The sequence below is a fragment of the Sander vitreus genome, chromosome 12, assembly GCF_031162955.1.
Source record: "Sander vitreus isolate 19-12246 chromosome 12, sanVit1, whole genome shotgun sequence".
Classification (NCBI taxonomy): domain Eukaryota; kingdom Metazoa; phylum Chordata; class Actinopteri; order Perciformes; family Percidae; genus Sander; species Sander vitreus.
In genome coordinates, this window is record NC_135866.1 from 22,591,291 (window position 1) to 22,607,655 (window position 16,365).

The 16,365-nt window shown below is 43.9% G+C and overlaps 1 protein-coding gene across 1 annotated transcript; it reads right to left on the reverse strand.

Moving 5' to 3' along the window:
- Positions 1–23: 23 nt before the first annotated feature.
- On the reverse strand, positions 24–16,297 carry LOC144526927 (serine/threonine-protein kinase OSR1-like). The gene is made up of 17 exons (XM_078264676.1): positions 16,086–16,297; positions 15,346–15,458; positions 13,782–13,890; positions 13,043–13,184; positions 12,118–12,173; positions 11,757–11,866; positions 11,553–11,654; positions 11,090–11,223; positions 10,915–10,963; positions 10,744–10,809; positions 10,425–10,547; positions 9,921–9,956; positions 9,622–9,765; positions 5,947–6,052; positions 4,906–4,974; positions 3,527–3,591; positions 24–2,922 (listed from the first exon to the last, which is right to left on the reverse strand). Exons 1-17 carry the CDS (start codon positions 16,153–16,155, stop codon positions 2,848–2,850), a joined length of 1,569 nt encoding a protein of 522 aa, XP_078120802.1. The 5' UTR covers positions 16,156–16,297; the 3' UTR covers positions 24–2,847.
- Positions 16,298–16,365: the final 68 nt, after the last annotated feature.

A 16,365-nucleotide genomic window follows, 5' to 3' on the forward strand; every position in this document is an offset into this window, starting at 1 on the left:
AAACATGGTCCTCACTCATTGAATTCCATCATGTGACTTTATTCAGCTACTAAAATCATGTGCATGTGACATTTTCCAATAATCTATACATGTCAAGGAATCTCTTGTATGTCATCACAAATATTCCACTTCAAATTATGCATTTGTTGATGTACACATTTTCATAATCAATATTTTAAAAATATATAATGATAATGATCTGTAAAAAAAAAAAAAAAAAAAGAAAAAAAAAGAAAAATCGATTAAATGATTAAATTAATACTAATCATTCAGTGAATCCTAAAGAGGCAGAACGATGGTTTTCTGATGAGTAAACAACAAAAAGGGAAAGAAATGAAGAAAAAAAACCTAACTGACTTTCACCTTAAAGCCTTTGATGATCAATCATTTTATCACCAAAACCACACATACACACGGGGAAAAAAAGAAGTGTAATCTGTGGCCGCCCGTCTTATTTAAATGACATTTGATCCGTTTGCCTGGGACAGGTTTCAGTGAGAAAACTGCACGTCATGACATCAAAGCTCATGAATGTGCGATAACATGCTCCATGTAATTCCAAAAATACGTATGTTAACATATCAAGATGCCAACTGAACAAATCATTTTTGCATGATTAGTGATGCTCTGAAAAAGGCAAACAATGGAAAACACTACAAAACAAATTCAACTCTGTGTACTGGTGAGTATCAATCTGCCTTAATCCATATTTACAAGTTAAATGTTCCTTTTAAATGACAATGTACACTTAAACAGCCAATGCATCTACATCGTTACATACCTCATGACGTTTGTGTGACAGTGCATGGAGTTGCCATCATACGTACATTTACAACATCTTTACATACACCATTTACATCAGTACCTAACTAGGAGCTATTTCGCAGCCCTTTGCACATGGTACAAAACAACCATACAGCTAAACAGGGAGTGACAACAGTGATCTGTTGGTGAGTGTTTATAAAGCAAAGAGACTACATTACTGTCAAAATCATTTGCCTAGTGACAAAAAACTAAAGTAATACCTAGCCTCTGGAGACATTTAAAAGGTCGACTTCACCCAATATATACCAAGATTCCTGCTGCCCCTCAAAACAATGCAGGGAAATAGAATTTAGTTTGTGGTGCTCACAGCTTTCAACAAAAGTCTACAGCCGTGCTTAGCAGCTCTGTGAGGCCGTACCATTGAACTAAAGGCTAATGCTCAACATGCTAATGTTCACAATGACAACATGCTGATGTTTAGCAGGTATTGAAAAGGTGTTCACAATCTTAGTTTAGTGTGTTAGTATGCTAACATTGGCTAATTAGCAGTAAACACAAAGTTCAGCTGAGGCCAATGAAAATGGTGCAAGTTTTGTAGGTATTTGGTCAGAAGCCAAATTGAAATTTTGACCTGCTGGTGGTGCTAAAGGAAAACTCAAGGAACCACTAAAGTGAGTAGAATTCATCCTTAGGACCATTTAATAGAGGTTGCAAATTGCATGGCAATCCATCCAGTAGTCTAACTTTTTAAATAAGAAGTAAAAAGTTATTTCGGTGTGGCCGCTAGTATGGCTACGATCAACATTCCATTCACCTCCATTTTAACAGGGTGTTGCAATTTGGGTGAACAGCCCCTTTAAACTTTATTCCACTGTGGTTGAACATTTTCAGTTTTTGGGCATGCACTGCACACCTTCACAGAAGTTCATCGTCAGACAGCCTGTAACACGAGCAGCTCCAGACTCGACACACAGTGCCAGCATTCAGGATTCTTCCCAGCTGTAAGATCAGTAATTGTAAACAGGCTCCTCTACACAAGGACAAAGAAAAATGCAATTCACTTAAATTCTCACTGCAGATTCCTAAAACTGCCTGTTTGGCTGGTTGACTTCATGAACTCCTAGTGAGGAGCAAGCACAAAAAGTGGATTTATTCAATCAAAGAGAAATATTAGCAACCAATGGTCACACACGGTAAAAAGAAAACACATATTGCATAGTACAAGAATTTTAGGCAGGTCTCAATCTGTGAAAATAATCCTGTCTTTGAATACGCCTTCTGACAAAGTGTTGTGACTGCAGTTATGGGACAGAGCAGTTAGTTGATTTGTGTCTATTTGAATGGTTTCAGCTGGGTAGTCAGAGCCTAAACTCTTTGGTTATGTTTTGACAAAACCACCACACCCCACACACCTTGGGCTGTCTTATACAGGAGGAATCCAGTAATTTTCTTATATTCGACATACAAATCCATCTGAATTTACAGAATTACAAAACTAAAACTATGCTACAGTGTGTTTCTAAGTTATTTGTATCAGTGTTACTGGGGATTTCTTAAATAGGCGTACATTAAATACACCTAATAATCACAGACAGACTCGAGTTTTCACCGAACACACTGGTTTAATCTATAGTTTAACTAAGGCTGAACACTTTTCAATTTCAGTGTAGCATAAAGTGCCATATAAAGGTGGCACGACACTCTTGTGAGTTTTGTGGCACAGTTGATTAAAAAAAAAAAAAAAGTAAAGAAAAAGGCAATCACTTCCAGTACTGGCAGGAGATGGTTTGGATTGTGCTTATGTATGAAGAGGAAGAAAGAAAAAAAATTAGGAGTTGATATAGTTGATTGCATCTCTTCTCCCATTTACTGTATAAGCGCACTGTAAACTTTTCAAGTGTGATTCCTGTAATGAACTGAGCCTTCTCAATGTGGTCCTCATGCATCCTGCAGTAGCTTCACACTCCTGCCAGCTTCCCGTCTCCTCCTCCTCTCTTTGGCAGCTGTGGTTTCTTGGAATTGACTACAATGCAGCTGTGCAATACCATTAGTTTCTGTCCTCTGTTGATGGCTCTACCTGACTTAACTGATGCTGAGCTGCGCAAATCCAATGAGTTTAACATCATCAGGAATTTCAGACTCCTCCACGCCAGACGCCTGCAAGAGAGGAAACAACATCATAGACTGTACTGTTTAAATCTATGAAAACAATAATTGATCACATGGAAACTTGTAGAAATATATACAGTTCAATTGTATTTATAGTGTCAAATCATAACAGAAGTTATCTCAGGACACTTTACAGATAGACCTACTCTATCTGTAATGGACTGTATAATTACAGGGTATAAATACAGGGTTCCCACACCCTCTTAAACATCAAATTCTAGGACTTTTCAAGGACTTCCTAAGCCCAATTTCCTCAACTCCGAGGACCCAACATTAAACATGGGCAACTTTTTAAACATGGATTAAGGTTTATTTGTGTTACAAAACACAGAGAATTTTATAACGACAACTAGCAGGCTTTAGAGATGCTCACAGACAACAATTACAAACGAGAGAGGCTTTGCACTGTGCTGTTACAGTGATGGCAGACTAATGTGGTCTCATGCCTTTTCCAACACAGCAACACCATTTATAGCCCATTTACTAACATAAGTTAAAAAAAAGATATTCAATCAAGGCCTTGATATCCCCCCCCCCCCCGAATAAGAAATTTGTTTTATATTTTCATACATGTTTCTGTATATGTACTTACCAATTTAAAAGTCACATTTTTGTTACTATGAGGATCATCAACAATCTTCTGCAGATTGGCAGCGACTAGACAGATGATAAAAGGAAGTGAGAGGACCATATCAGATGACCAGCTAACGCAACAACAGATGACAAGACTTTTTCATCATGATCAGTATGCACACTATAAAATCATTAACCAGCAGTATTCAGCTCATACGGTGCCAGCACATTTACTACAAATCACATACACTTAACATGTTAACAGAGATAAGTAACCTATCACAACGAACATCATAAACTTTGCATTAGATGCTATGATGTCAGAAAACTAAATCCAGAAGTACATTAAGGTGGCAAACACAATAACGTGAAGCTGCTTGCATGAAAAAGGTTGTTAAAGGTCCCATGGCATGAAAATTTCTCTTTATGAGGTTTTTTAACATTAATGGGAGTTCCCCCAGCCTGCCTATGGTCCCCCAGTGGCTAGAAATGGCGATAGATGTAAACCAAGCTCTGGGTATCCTGCTCTGCCTTTGACAAAATGAAAGCTCAGATGGGCCAATCTGGAATCTCCTCCTTATGACTTCATAAGGAGCAAGGTTACCTCCCTTTTCTCTGCTTTGCCCCCCAGAGAATTTGGCCCGTCCGTGAGAAAGAGAGAGACATCATGGCTTGCAAATGAGCAAAGCATGGCAGTTGGTCAAGGCCACACCCCCACCCTCCACCTTGCCACCCCCTCTCTCCTCCTCAATAGCATTTAAAGCTACAGACACAGAAATCACATCCTAAGGAAAGCTCATTGTGGGACTGGCTCTAGTGGCTGTAATTCTGCACCAAGGCTGAATTTCAGGAAAGAGACTTCAGATACAGTATTAGGGGACCACTAAGGTCTATACTAAAAGAGTCTTCAGATAAAGTATTAGGGGACCACTAAGGTCTATATAAAAGAGACTTCAGATACAGTATTAGGGGACCACTAAGGCCTATATAAAAGAGACTTCAGATACAGTATTAGGGGACCACTAAGGCCTATATAAAAGAGACTTCAGATACAGTATTAGGGGACCACTAAGGCCTATATAAAAGAGACTTCAGATACAATATTAGGGGACCACTAAGGCCTATATAAAAGAGACTTCAGATACAGTATTAGGGGACCACTAAGGCCTATATAAAAGAGACTTCAGATACAGTATTAGGGGACCACTAAGGTCTATATAAAAGAGACTTCAGATACAGTATTAGGGGACCACTAAGGCCTATATAAAAGCATTCAAAAAGCAGCATGTCATAGGACCTTTAACTGTGATTGATTACATATGTCAAGCAAGTTTCAAGTGAACTGACTTGACACTGATAATAGCTCATATATCATACGGTGCTATTTCTTAAACTTACCAATGACCAAGTCCCTCCCATCAACCAGACCTGCTGAGACTAACTCCTGAGAAACTCCATCAGCAGAATCTGAGGGCAGACATGGAGAGGACAAACCAAAGACTTAGACTTGAGAGAGGAGCCTCTGAGGCTAGGTTTAGACGGAAACGATCTGAAGAGAAAACGCAAAAGTGGCGTTGCGTTCTCACTTTTTATTCCGCGTTTAGACGAGCGTTTTGGGGGGGGAAATCTGCGTGCATATGGTGGTGGTGTGGTGTGGTGGTGGTGTGAAATTCGATGTAGTATGCACGCCAGGCTGCCACACAACACCACCAAGGCCGCACGCCTACGTAGAACCTTCCTTCTACTTCTCTCCTTAGTAGCGCGAAACCAAAACATGTCGAAGCAAACAACAAAAGCTTGTCTGGAAAGACGAGGAGGTGGAGTTGCACGTTTGTCTGATGATGACCGGCACAGTCGACCATGATAAGCCACAGCACAGCACCCACAGGAGCACTACCAATATCCTGAGCCTCGCAGCCCTTCAGTGGCAGCGGCCAGAGGAGGCTGAAGCAGACCCTCCTCTGCCCTCTGGCACTCGCTTTCTCTTCATCCGCAACGTTGTAGCCTACTCTGGCTCAAATGAATAGCCTACATATGGTCATCGAACTATAACAACCTTATCCACATTGTCGAAAGCATTTAAATATTGAGCCATTGCATTGAAAATCTTTTAGATAACAGGAGCCGATCATTTCTGTAGCCTACTCCGTAACAACAGACTACCTGGACGCCTTTTTCTCGTCTCTCTCCACACCGCTGTCTTCAGACTTTTGCGTTTTTACCCTTTAGACGGTAACGCGACGGTGGAGCGTTTTTAAGGATTTCCACTCTGGAGGGTGGTTTCACTTTTTTGCGTTTTGAAGCCCCAAAAACGCCATCGGCGTATAAACGAAAGGCACATCCGATAAAATATTTTTTCGTTTTCACCCTTGAGCGTCATCGTGTAAACAGGGCCTTAGAACATGATAAAAGAGGAAAAAGCTAGCGGATGCACACTACCTCTGCCGGACATGAACTCAAATCGGATGTCGTTGAGTTCCTTCTTGGGGTTCCTCAGTCTCAGCACGAGGCTGATGGGAACACTGGCATTGGCTGCAGCTGGATCCTGCAACAGCACAACAGTTAAGTATTTTCTGTCCAGCACTTCTGGTTAGAATGCACAACAAGGAGGTTTTCAGAAGGTGCACTGTGGAGTCACGCCTTTACAAGTGGATCACCATTTTGTTTGTAAAGGCACACGCATAAGAACGCACATGCATGCTTCACATCCTGCTGCGGGTTTCTCGCTAATCGACAGTTTGGTGCCGGTAACGTGCCAAGTAACATATTAATGCCCCCCAAAAAAAGGCAGTGAAGAAGAGTACTGCAAGCTAGAAATTAAGGACATAAACAATGCTGATTTCAAACTTTAAGAAAAATCTGCTTTCCAATTGTGTATTTTATAAAAAATAAATCATACAACCACATGGGTGGCAGTGAAGGTCAGGGGCCTCGACGGACCAGACCCGGGCAGCAGAGGCTGGCTCTGGGGACGTGGAATGTCACCTCTCTGTGGGGGAAGGAGTCGGAACTTGTGCGGGAGGTGGAGCGCTACCGGTTAGATAGTCTTGGTTCTGGAACCATACTCCTGGATAGGGGTTGGACTCTTTTCTTCTCCGGAGTTGCCCAGGGTGTGAGGCGCCGGGCGGGTGTGGGGATACTCACAAGCCCCTGGCTGAGCGCCGCTACGTTGGAGTTCAACCCAAGTTTAACCCATCGTCCAGTGGACGAGAGGGTCGCCTCCCTACGCCTGCGGGTTGTGGGGGGGAAAACTCTGACTGTTGTTTGTGCATATGCACCAAACAAGAGTTCAGAGTATTCGGCCTTCTTGGAGACCTTGAGTGGAGTTCTGCATGGGGCTCCAGTCGGGGACTCCATAGTTCTGCTGGGGGACTTCAACGCGCATGTGGGTAATGATGGAGACACATGGAGAGGCGTGATTGGGAGGAACGGCCTCCCTGATCTAAACCAGAGTGGTTGTTTGTTGTTGGACTTCTGTGCTAGTCATGGATTGTCTATAACGAACACCATGTTCGAACATAGGGATGCTCATAAGTGTACTTGGTACCAGAGCACCCTAGGCCAAAGGTCAATGATCGATTTTATAATCGTTTCATCTGATCTGAGGCCATATGTTTTGGACACTCGGGTGAAGAGAGGGGCGGAGCTGTCAACCGATCACCATCTGGTGGTGAGTTGGGTCAGAGGGTGGGGGAAGACTCTGGACAGACCTGGTAAGCCCAAACGGGTAGTGCGGGTAAATTGGGAACGTCTGGAGGAGGCCCCTGTCCGACAGACTTTCAACTCACACCTCCGGCGGAGCTTTTCGTGCATCCCTGTGGAGGCTGGGGGCATTGAACCCGAGTGGACAATGTTCAAAGTTTCCATTGCTGAAGCTGCGGTGAGGAGCTGTGGTAGCTTAGGTGCCTCAAGGGGCGGTAACCCCGCGAACACCGTGGTGGACACCGGTGGTCAGGGAAGCCGTCCGACTGAAGAAGGAGTCTTGCCGGGATATGTTATCCCAGACGACTCCGGAGGCAGTTGCAAGGTACCGAAGGGCCCGAAGGGCTGCAGCCTCTGCCGTGAAAGAGGCAAAGCAGCGTGTGTGGGAGAAGTTCGGAGAAGACATGGAGAAGGACTTTCGGTCGGCACCAAGGTACTTCTGGAAAACCGTTCGCCACCTCAGGAGGGGGGAAGCGGAGAACCATCCAAGCTGTGTACAGTAAGGATGGGACGCTGTTGACCTCAACTGAGGAGGTAATAGGGCGGTGGAAGGAGCACTTTGAGGAACTCCCTAAATCCGACTAATACGCCCTCTATGGTAGAGGCAGAGCTGGAGGATGAGGGGGGGATTGGCATCAATTTCCCTGGTGGAGGTTGCTGAAGTAGTTAAACAACTCCACAGTGGCAAAGCCCCAGGAATTGATGAGATCCGTCCAGAAATGCTTAAAGCTCTGGGTGTGGAGGGGTTGTCTTGGTTGACACGCCTCTTCAACATTGCGTGGAAGTCTGGGACGGTGCCTAGGAGTGGCAGACCGGGGTGGTGGTTCCCCTTTTAAAAAAGGGGGACCAGAGGGTGTGTGCCAATTACAGGGGTATCACACTTCTCAGCCTCCCCGGTAAAGTCTACTCCAAGGTGCTGGAAAGGAGGGTTCGGTCGATAGTCGAATCTCAGGTTGAAGAGGAACAATGCGGATTCCGTCCTGGTCGTGGAACAACGGACCAGATCTTTACTCTGCAAGGATCCTGGAGGGAGCCTGGGAGTATGCCCAACCAGTCTACATGTGTTTTGTGGATCTGGAGAAGGCGTATGACCGGGTGCCCCGGGAGATACTGTGGGAGGTGCTGCGGGAGTACGGGGTGAGGGGGTCCCTTCTCAGGGCCATCCAATCTCTGTACGACCAAAGCGAGAGCTGTGTCCGGGTTCTCGGCAGTAAGTCGGACTCGTTTCAGGTGAGAGTTGGCCTCCACCAGGGCTGCGCTTTGTCACCAATCCTGTTTGTAGTATTTATGGACAGGATATCGAGGCGTAGTCGGGGTGGAGAGGGGTTGCAGTTCGGTGGGCTGGGGATCTCATCGCTGCTTTTTGCAGATGATGTGGTCCTGATGGCATCATCGGCCTGTGACCTTCAGCACTCACTGGATCGGTTCGCAGCCGAGTGTGAAGCGGCTGGGATGAGGATCAGCACCTCTAAATCGGAGGCCATGGTTCTCAGCAGGAAACCGATGGAGTGCCTTCTCCAGGTAGGGAATGAGTCCTTACCCCAAGTGAAGGAGTTCAAGTACCTTGGGGTCTTGTTCGCGAGTGAGGGGACAATGGAGCGGGAGATTGGTCGGAGAATCGGCACAGCAGGTGCGGTATTACATTCAATTTATCGCACCGTTGTGACGAAAAGAGAGCTGAGCCAGAAGGCAAAGCTCTCAATCTACCGGTCAGTTTTTGTTCCTACCCTCACCTATGGTCATGAAGGCTGGGTCATGACCGAAAGAACAAGATCCAGGGTACAAGCGGCCGAAATGGGTTTCCTCAGGAGGGTAGCTGGCGTCTCCCTTAGAGATAGGGTGAGAAGCTCAGTTATCCGTGAGGAGCTCGGAGTAGAGCCGCTGCTCCTTTGCGTCGAAAGGAGCCAGTTGAGGTGGTTCGGGCATCTGGTAAGGATGCCCCCTGGGCGCCTCCCTAGGGAGGTGTTCCAGGCACGTCCAGCTGGGAGGAGGCCTCGGGGGAGACCCAGGACTAGGTGGAGGGATTATATCTCTAACCTGGCCTGGGAACGCCTCGGGATCCCCCAGTCGGAGCTGGTTAATGTGGCCCGGGAAAGGGAAGTTTGGGGTCCCCTGCTGGAGCTGCTACCCCCGCGACCCGACCCCGGATAAGCGGATGAAGATGGATGGATGGATAAATCATACAAGAAAACTCCACAGAGCTACTTTAAAAAAAAAAACATGCAAGGCTTACCAAATAGCATTTACAGTAGGCCCAGTTATACACGATAAGATTGGTTAAACTGGTCCATTTCCTACTGAACAGTTCTAATAAATCTTATGAAGACAATACTGAAATCAGCAGCAGTAGTGCTATGGATATGCATTATGTTTTTTACATAGAACCTGCCCTAAAGTGTGAATGTTTTTTACCTGAGCAGTGGGTGCATGTGAAGGGCTGGCTGTTTGAGTGGGAGCCTGTGGAGGAGCATCCTCTCCTGTCTGGCCCACAGTCGCAGGGCTTTCACGTGCAGCACCGGGTGTCTGCAGATGTGTCGAGCCAGCTGGTGGGAAAAGCTAAGAGACACAATTGCAAATAATTCAGCGGGTGTTTTCAGTTTTACATGAATGGAAAACTGAAAGACACACATAGGACAGTCATGCAGATCGCTCTGTCAAGGCATTACAATAAATCAAGATTGTCAGGTCACGTCCACTACAAATGGACTCACCTCCATGTTCTCGGAGCCGTCCTTCACTCTGGGGGACTGCAGAACGGACATGACAGATTGTCAGGATTAAAAACATGCAATTCTCCTTTTATCCCCCCAATGTATGAAGTTTTGTAGGATTGAAGGAATTTGACACAAGGTGACTTTAAACACAGGTCTTAACTGAAATCGCAGTTAAGATAATAGACAGGAAAATCCAACACCAAGACATGAATTGAGTGTGAACACAATAAAATAATTTGAACAGGTGGTCTGAGCAGGTGTCTAGTTATTCTCAGTTCTCCTGATCATGATCTAGTCTTGGAATCTGGTGTATCTTTTGTTGCTTTACCTACACTTGAACAACACTGACATTGAGGCCAGAACAAAAACACACTCCAGCTTAGCTAACAGATGGTCAGACTAACAGTCCAACATCACCATCTGCTGGCCATAAGGATGCTGTGTGCAGTGAGAAACAACTGAATTGACAAGTGGACACTGTCCACTGGCATGCAGTCTCACCCGCAGAGCTGCCACAGCAGCTTTGCCCTCCTCGCTCTCCTCGTCCAGCTCATCGTCGCTCCACTCCCAACCGCCGTCCTCCGTCTTGTGGAGGCGGCCACTCGAGCCGGGTACACGACGCACCTGCATAAAAAAAGAAAGATGCAACACTAAATATTGACACATTCATCATCTCTTTCTGGTTAATCCTTGCCAGCATGCATTAGGCAGAAAGTTTGGAAACTGGGACACACCCTAAGACAAGACGGCACACCAGTGCAGAGCAATACAATGTTACAACTAGTGTGCTTTCACAGTCTGTTTATAATGACTTTCAAACCTTTTTGGATCGCTCCGTTATTGTTGGACCTTTGTATAGAAGCCTCTCCTGCAAATACTCGTTGTTCTGTAACACAAAGACAAACATTTCTCACAGGATCTATAAAGATTCTATCTAAAACACAAAACAAACCATGTCAGTTTATTTTAATAACAGTGATGTACGGCTCACTTTGGCTTTTGTGAAGAATTTATGCTTCAGCAACTCGGCTGCAGTTGGCCTAAATAGGAAAGAGACACATGGCTCTTCATTATATTCATTACACAACTGGGGAATCTAATGGAAAGAAAAACAAGCACAACTTTAATCTGACATGAGGCAAAAAGGGTTTGAGAACTAAACGGACCTTTTTTCTGGATCTTTCTGTAAACACAGGGAGAGCATCTTCCTGAAGGACTTGCCATACTTCTTCACCATGTCCTTGTCTGTGATGCCCGTCTCCAGACAGGGGGGGTCATTCTGCAAAGTCAGCATCAGCACCTACAGACATGCAAAGTTCAGCTTCAGTCAGTAAAGTGATATAAATCACTGTTCAATCATATAAATCAACTGTTAATTTAAAACTGAGGGAGCTTTTTATCAAAGCCACTCTTTGCAGACTGACTGGACAGAAACAACTGAAACAGACTACAGAATTCCTTAAAATGTCTAAACTTTTTAAAATTGTATTTTTTTTTTCTGGTGAAATAAAGAAAAATAACATCAGAGGTAATCAAGCAGAAAGCTGTAGCTTGCCAAATGTAACCCAAAGAGACAGTCGATGCCTTACGGACATGCAGCAGAGCACCAGCAGGCACACACAAAGTTACCTTCATTGGTGGGTATTTGTGATATGGTGCAGCCCCAGTGGCCAGTTCAATGGCTGTTATCCCAAAACCCCAAATGTCGGCTTTGAAGTCATAGCCGCGGACCTGCGGTTTAAAAACAGTCATCCTTTTATCACGACTTTTGAGGCATTACTGAGAGAAAAACAGACGTAAGAAAAAGAAGTCATCTTTAAAACAAGTCAGTACCTGCTCCATGACCTCAGGCGCCATCCAGCATGGCGTCCCCACAAATGTCTTCCGAACCTTGTTCCTAGTCATGTCTCCTCCCGCTGCTAGAAAGGCACTCACACCAAAGTCTGTGGAGTGTGTGTGATTTGGAATGTATGTCAGAGAAGAAATGAGAGAAAAGCTATTTAAATCACTTAAATATGTAGACAAACTAATCTCCAGCAAACAATGTGGACCTTGTTTGCTAAGCTAGATAATGTATTTTGAAAACACAAATTTAAACAAACTGTCGACAGAGAGACGTAAAACAGTAACTAAGCAGAAAGGCTGAAAATATTTGTGAAACACGATGGAAACGGAGAAAGCAGAATCACTGTACCGGCAATTTGCACCGAGCCATCATCCCCAAGAAGAATATTTCCAGCTTTTAGATCCCTGTGCATGAAGAGGAGGAGGATTGAAACATGATAAACAAGATGTCACAAGTCAGTGGGTGCACCAACAGAGAAGTGGTGAGGCTGTGCATACTGACTCTGCAAAATGAACAAACACTCTTCACTCTCGAGCACAAACAAGTTAAAGCTGCACCTACGATTGGCCTCATTTTAAACCACCTGATTTCTGTTTGCATACATTAAGTGCAAACTATGCACGAAGAACGGGAGTGGATTAACCTGAATATCTTTGAGTTGTGGACAAAACAAGACATTTGCGGACGCCATCTTGGGCTTTGGGAAACAATGATCGACATTTTTCCCCATTTTCTGACATTTTATAGACCAAACAACGAATCAATTAATCGACAATAAAAAAAAAAAAGAATCATTAGTCGCAGACCTAATCAGCAAATCAAATAATTATTGGACTTAACAGTGTAGTAGTACATCAAAAAATAAACATTTTTTTAAAAGAATATCTAATTTTTAAAGCCACACTAATGTGATTAAAGAAAAATCCCTGTTTATAAGAGACATGAGCCTGTTAATTTCAAACAATTACACTTGTTATATATAAAAAAAAAAATTTAAAAAAAAGGCACTGAATGTATAAAGGACGTTTTTCTCAGTGATGGTTCACATTGTTCCTGGGAGGAACTTTAATGAAAACAAACCTCCTCTATTATGCAGTTTCACAGTATTAAATATTGAAGGAGTGAGGTCTAGTTCAAACCACACGCGTATATGCAGAGATGTAAGGCTCAGTGCAGAGAGTGTGATGATGGGACGTACTGGCTACCAGGAACACAGTGTACAGTGATAGCAAGGCATTGCTCTGCAGCCTGGTGACGCATCATTCAGACTCACCGATGAATCTGCCCGTTTTTGTGAAGGTACTCCAGCCCCTCCAAGACTTCTTTCAGGATGGTGGCGATGCTAGCCTCGTCCAACACTCCGGTCTTGTGCTCGCCACGAGAGATGATGTGCTTGATGATGTCCAACACTGAGCCTGAGAGAGGCAGAGGCTTGTCACAAGGCATGCTGACAGTACATGATGAAAGGATTCTCCAGTTTGGCAAGTAGTGAAAGACACACCGAGTGGTAATTATCCGATAGTGGTTGGTACTGTATACAAACCCCACAGCTGTGTCCTGCTTCCTAACGCAACAAAACACCGCCTGACAATAGCAACATCAGACCTCCTATACCTATAAAAGAGGTGCCCAAGATTTTAAACACAGTCCCTCCGACCTCAATCAGGTGATGTAGCATGTCGCAGTAAAGCTGCTGAATAAAAGTGTGCCATGTGGAGAAAATAACACTAGTGTAGTCTCGTGTACCATAAGCCTAGTAAGAGGAAATACATGCAGAGGGGCAAGAGCCACTGTTACTGGCACAGACAAACAATGAGCAATAAGAAAGTATTGAACAGGATACATTTGGAATTTTTACGTTTGTTTTATGAACTACCAAACACTGTATCCCAGGTTCATTTAAATAAGAAAGAAAGAAGGAGGCATGACAAAGAAAGTCAAGTCAAAGTCAAGGTGAAGATAAGAGTTAGCCAAGTCAAGTCAGAAGTTTCTTTAAACATTACAGCACTTACCACCACTGAGCAGCTTCATCACCAGCCACAGTTCATCCTTCACCACAAAGGAGGTATAATAAGACACGATGTTCGGGTGGTGGCACTGGCTCATAGCCTGGATCTCTTTCTACACAGAGAAGCAAATATGGGATACAAGGTCACAGGAGAAATGGTGCGATATAAAGATCCTGACGCATCGCATCTTCTTTTCTATTTAATTACTGGACAACAATCCCCTCACTCATTAAATATGCAGCCTTTGCGTGCAAATGCAAGGGGGGCAAAATCTTGCAGAAATGTCCAGCAAAGCTTAAACTTTCTGTTGCAAATGCATCTATCCTATTCACATGCTTTCTGAAGATCTGATGAAATCACTTGTAGGGTTTGGCATCGAGAACCAATTCCTACTTGGAATCGTTTCAGAAATTACGATTCCAGTGGAATCGTTTCTTTATTGGAATCGTTTAGAGGATTTGGTTACAGATCTGATCATGGGTTCCAAATTTAACATGCACAAGTTTTGGTTTCCGTAGCGGCCAGGCACTGCTTGTGTTGCAGCCTTGGAGCACAGTAAGCGGAGCTCTAGTGTGGCTTTATTTTACATACCTGCAAACTAGTCGCTTTTCAGCGAAAATCGGCGTTTTGAATGGGAAAACGTCATCCATGTGAATCGTGTAGATCCGAAGAGTTTTTATTTGTGGGGGGGATGGGTGGAGAGTGGGGAGGATTGTACAATTTCCCATAAACGGGAGTTTCAAAAACCTACTTCGATCTTTTTTCACAATAAAACATCTTTGGTGATACGTCACGCGAGTCATTTGGCCAATCACAATCACTGACTGATTAGTTTTGAGGCAAGTGCTGTATAAAATGTGTCACCTTTTTCCAGGTATGATTTTACATTGGAAAAGCCTTGTCAAACTGCAAACCACCATTGAATCAAAATAAAACTTTCCTCTTATTTGTGAAATAAGCATGTGACCCGTTTCAACTCCACCCCTCAAAGAATCGGAATCAGGAATCGATAAGAACCGGAATCGAAAGGAAGAATCGCAACTGGAATCAGAATCGTTAAAATCCAAACGATGCCTAACCCTAATCACTTGTAAATAATAACATGTTAAATATTACCTATCATAAGTTGTTTTATCATTTATCCACTGTCTTGTGTAGAACCCATGGTTCACTATAGGAGATTGGCAGATTCCAGCTGATAACTTGGTGGTAATAAGCTGTCACAGAGTGATGAAGTGTGTGTAGGAAACTGACTTTACTCTTATCTCGTCTGAGTGTTTGCAGTTGGGTCACATTTAAACATCAACATTCAAAAGTAAAATACTGTGAGGATGTTTCAGTGCTCATCAGGAAACACATTGTTGCACAAGAACATATTATTCATTCACATTTTATTTGTCTTTACGGGGTGTGTTACCCAGCTTTAGTAGTCAGTGGTTGTTGTGGTATCAAGATTTTGATCTGTTCTTGACTGATCTGACCCCACCAGCTCACTCCACTCCCAGCAATCTGACGTAAAGAACATCTGGACGGAGATACTGGCCCACACATTTCTACAGTTTCTTACCAGGAGCTCATCCATGCTCGTTTGACACTTTTCCAGGTTGATGCGTTTGATGGCCACCTTCTCCTTTCTCGGCTTGCAGTACGCTGCCTGGACAACTGCAGTGGCTCCGCTCCCTGAGAACAAAATTTAGAGTGAAACCATCACACTGTAGGAGCAAAAGAGCCTTTGGCTTTTGAAGACAGAAGTCAGAATATGACTCAACTAAATCGTTTATGTGCAATGTGAGAAGCTGCTAAATTTGAGTAGAAACTAGTTTCTAATATTTGGGACTAAGGTAATTTACAGTATTATACAATACTATAATATGCAATCAATTAGTCCAATGCTTTTGTTCAAAGTCACCAGTCACGTTACCTGAACTAAAGTATGAGTGACTCACTATAATCCGTGTCATACCTTCGGCCGCAGAGCACCACCCTCTCCAACAATTGACGAATCTTCACGCACTAACGTTATGGGCTAACTTGCGATAGCTAGCCGTTAGTTAGCTTAATGCTGACTGAGCCATCTCACTTTAGCTCGCCAACTAGCAGAAACCTAATTAATTAATTTGACCTAGCTAGAGGGACTCTGCAGGACTGTTAACCTTCCGGTCATGTAGCTAGCTAGGTTGGAACTGGCCTTCTGTTAGCTACAGACTTGCAATACTAGTTGGCTAGTGGCAGATAGCAGCTGACACCGCGGTAGAAACAGGGGAGGCTAGGAAGCTAACTTTAGCAAGCTAAGCTAACGTTACTCACCTATCACCTCATTGAGCTCATAGTCATCCCTGTCGATTGACCAGGATTGAGAGGACTGGTCGTCTGCCATGGTGTCGTTGTTTAAACGGTGTAATCAATGTTTCTAAATAACAACAGAGACGCTGTCTGTAACAATATCTTTGTAATTACTCCATTCGGCTCCGATGATGCTGGCTGCTGCTGTTCCGCTGACAACTCCTACCGCTCCTGTCAACACAACTTTACGCACGACTGACGCATCACGTACGAATTCGAAGGAGGAGGAATAGAGATATCGCCA

Bases quoted from the DNA above. Each gene is read 5' to 3' on its own strand.
- LOC144526927 (XM_078264676.1), bottom strand. From the start codon at position 16,155: ATGGCAGACGACCAGTCCTCTCAATCCTGGTCAATCGACAGGGATGAC. The intron at 13,185-13,781 runs GTAAGTGCTGTA...TGCCTCTCTCAG, and splicing joins GATGAAGCTGCTCAGTGGTG to GCTCAGTGTTGGACATCATC. The intron at 3,592-4,905 runs GTAAGTTTAAGA...TCATCTGTCTAG, and splicing joins TGGGAGGGACTTGGTCATTG to TCGCTGCCAATCTGCAGAAG.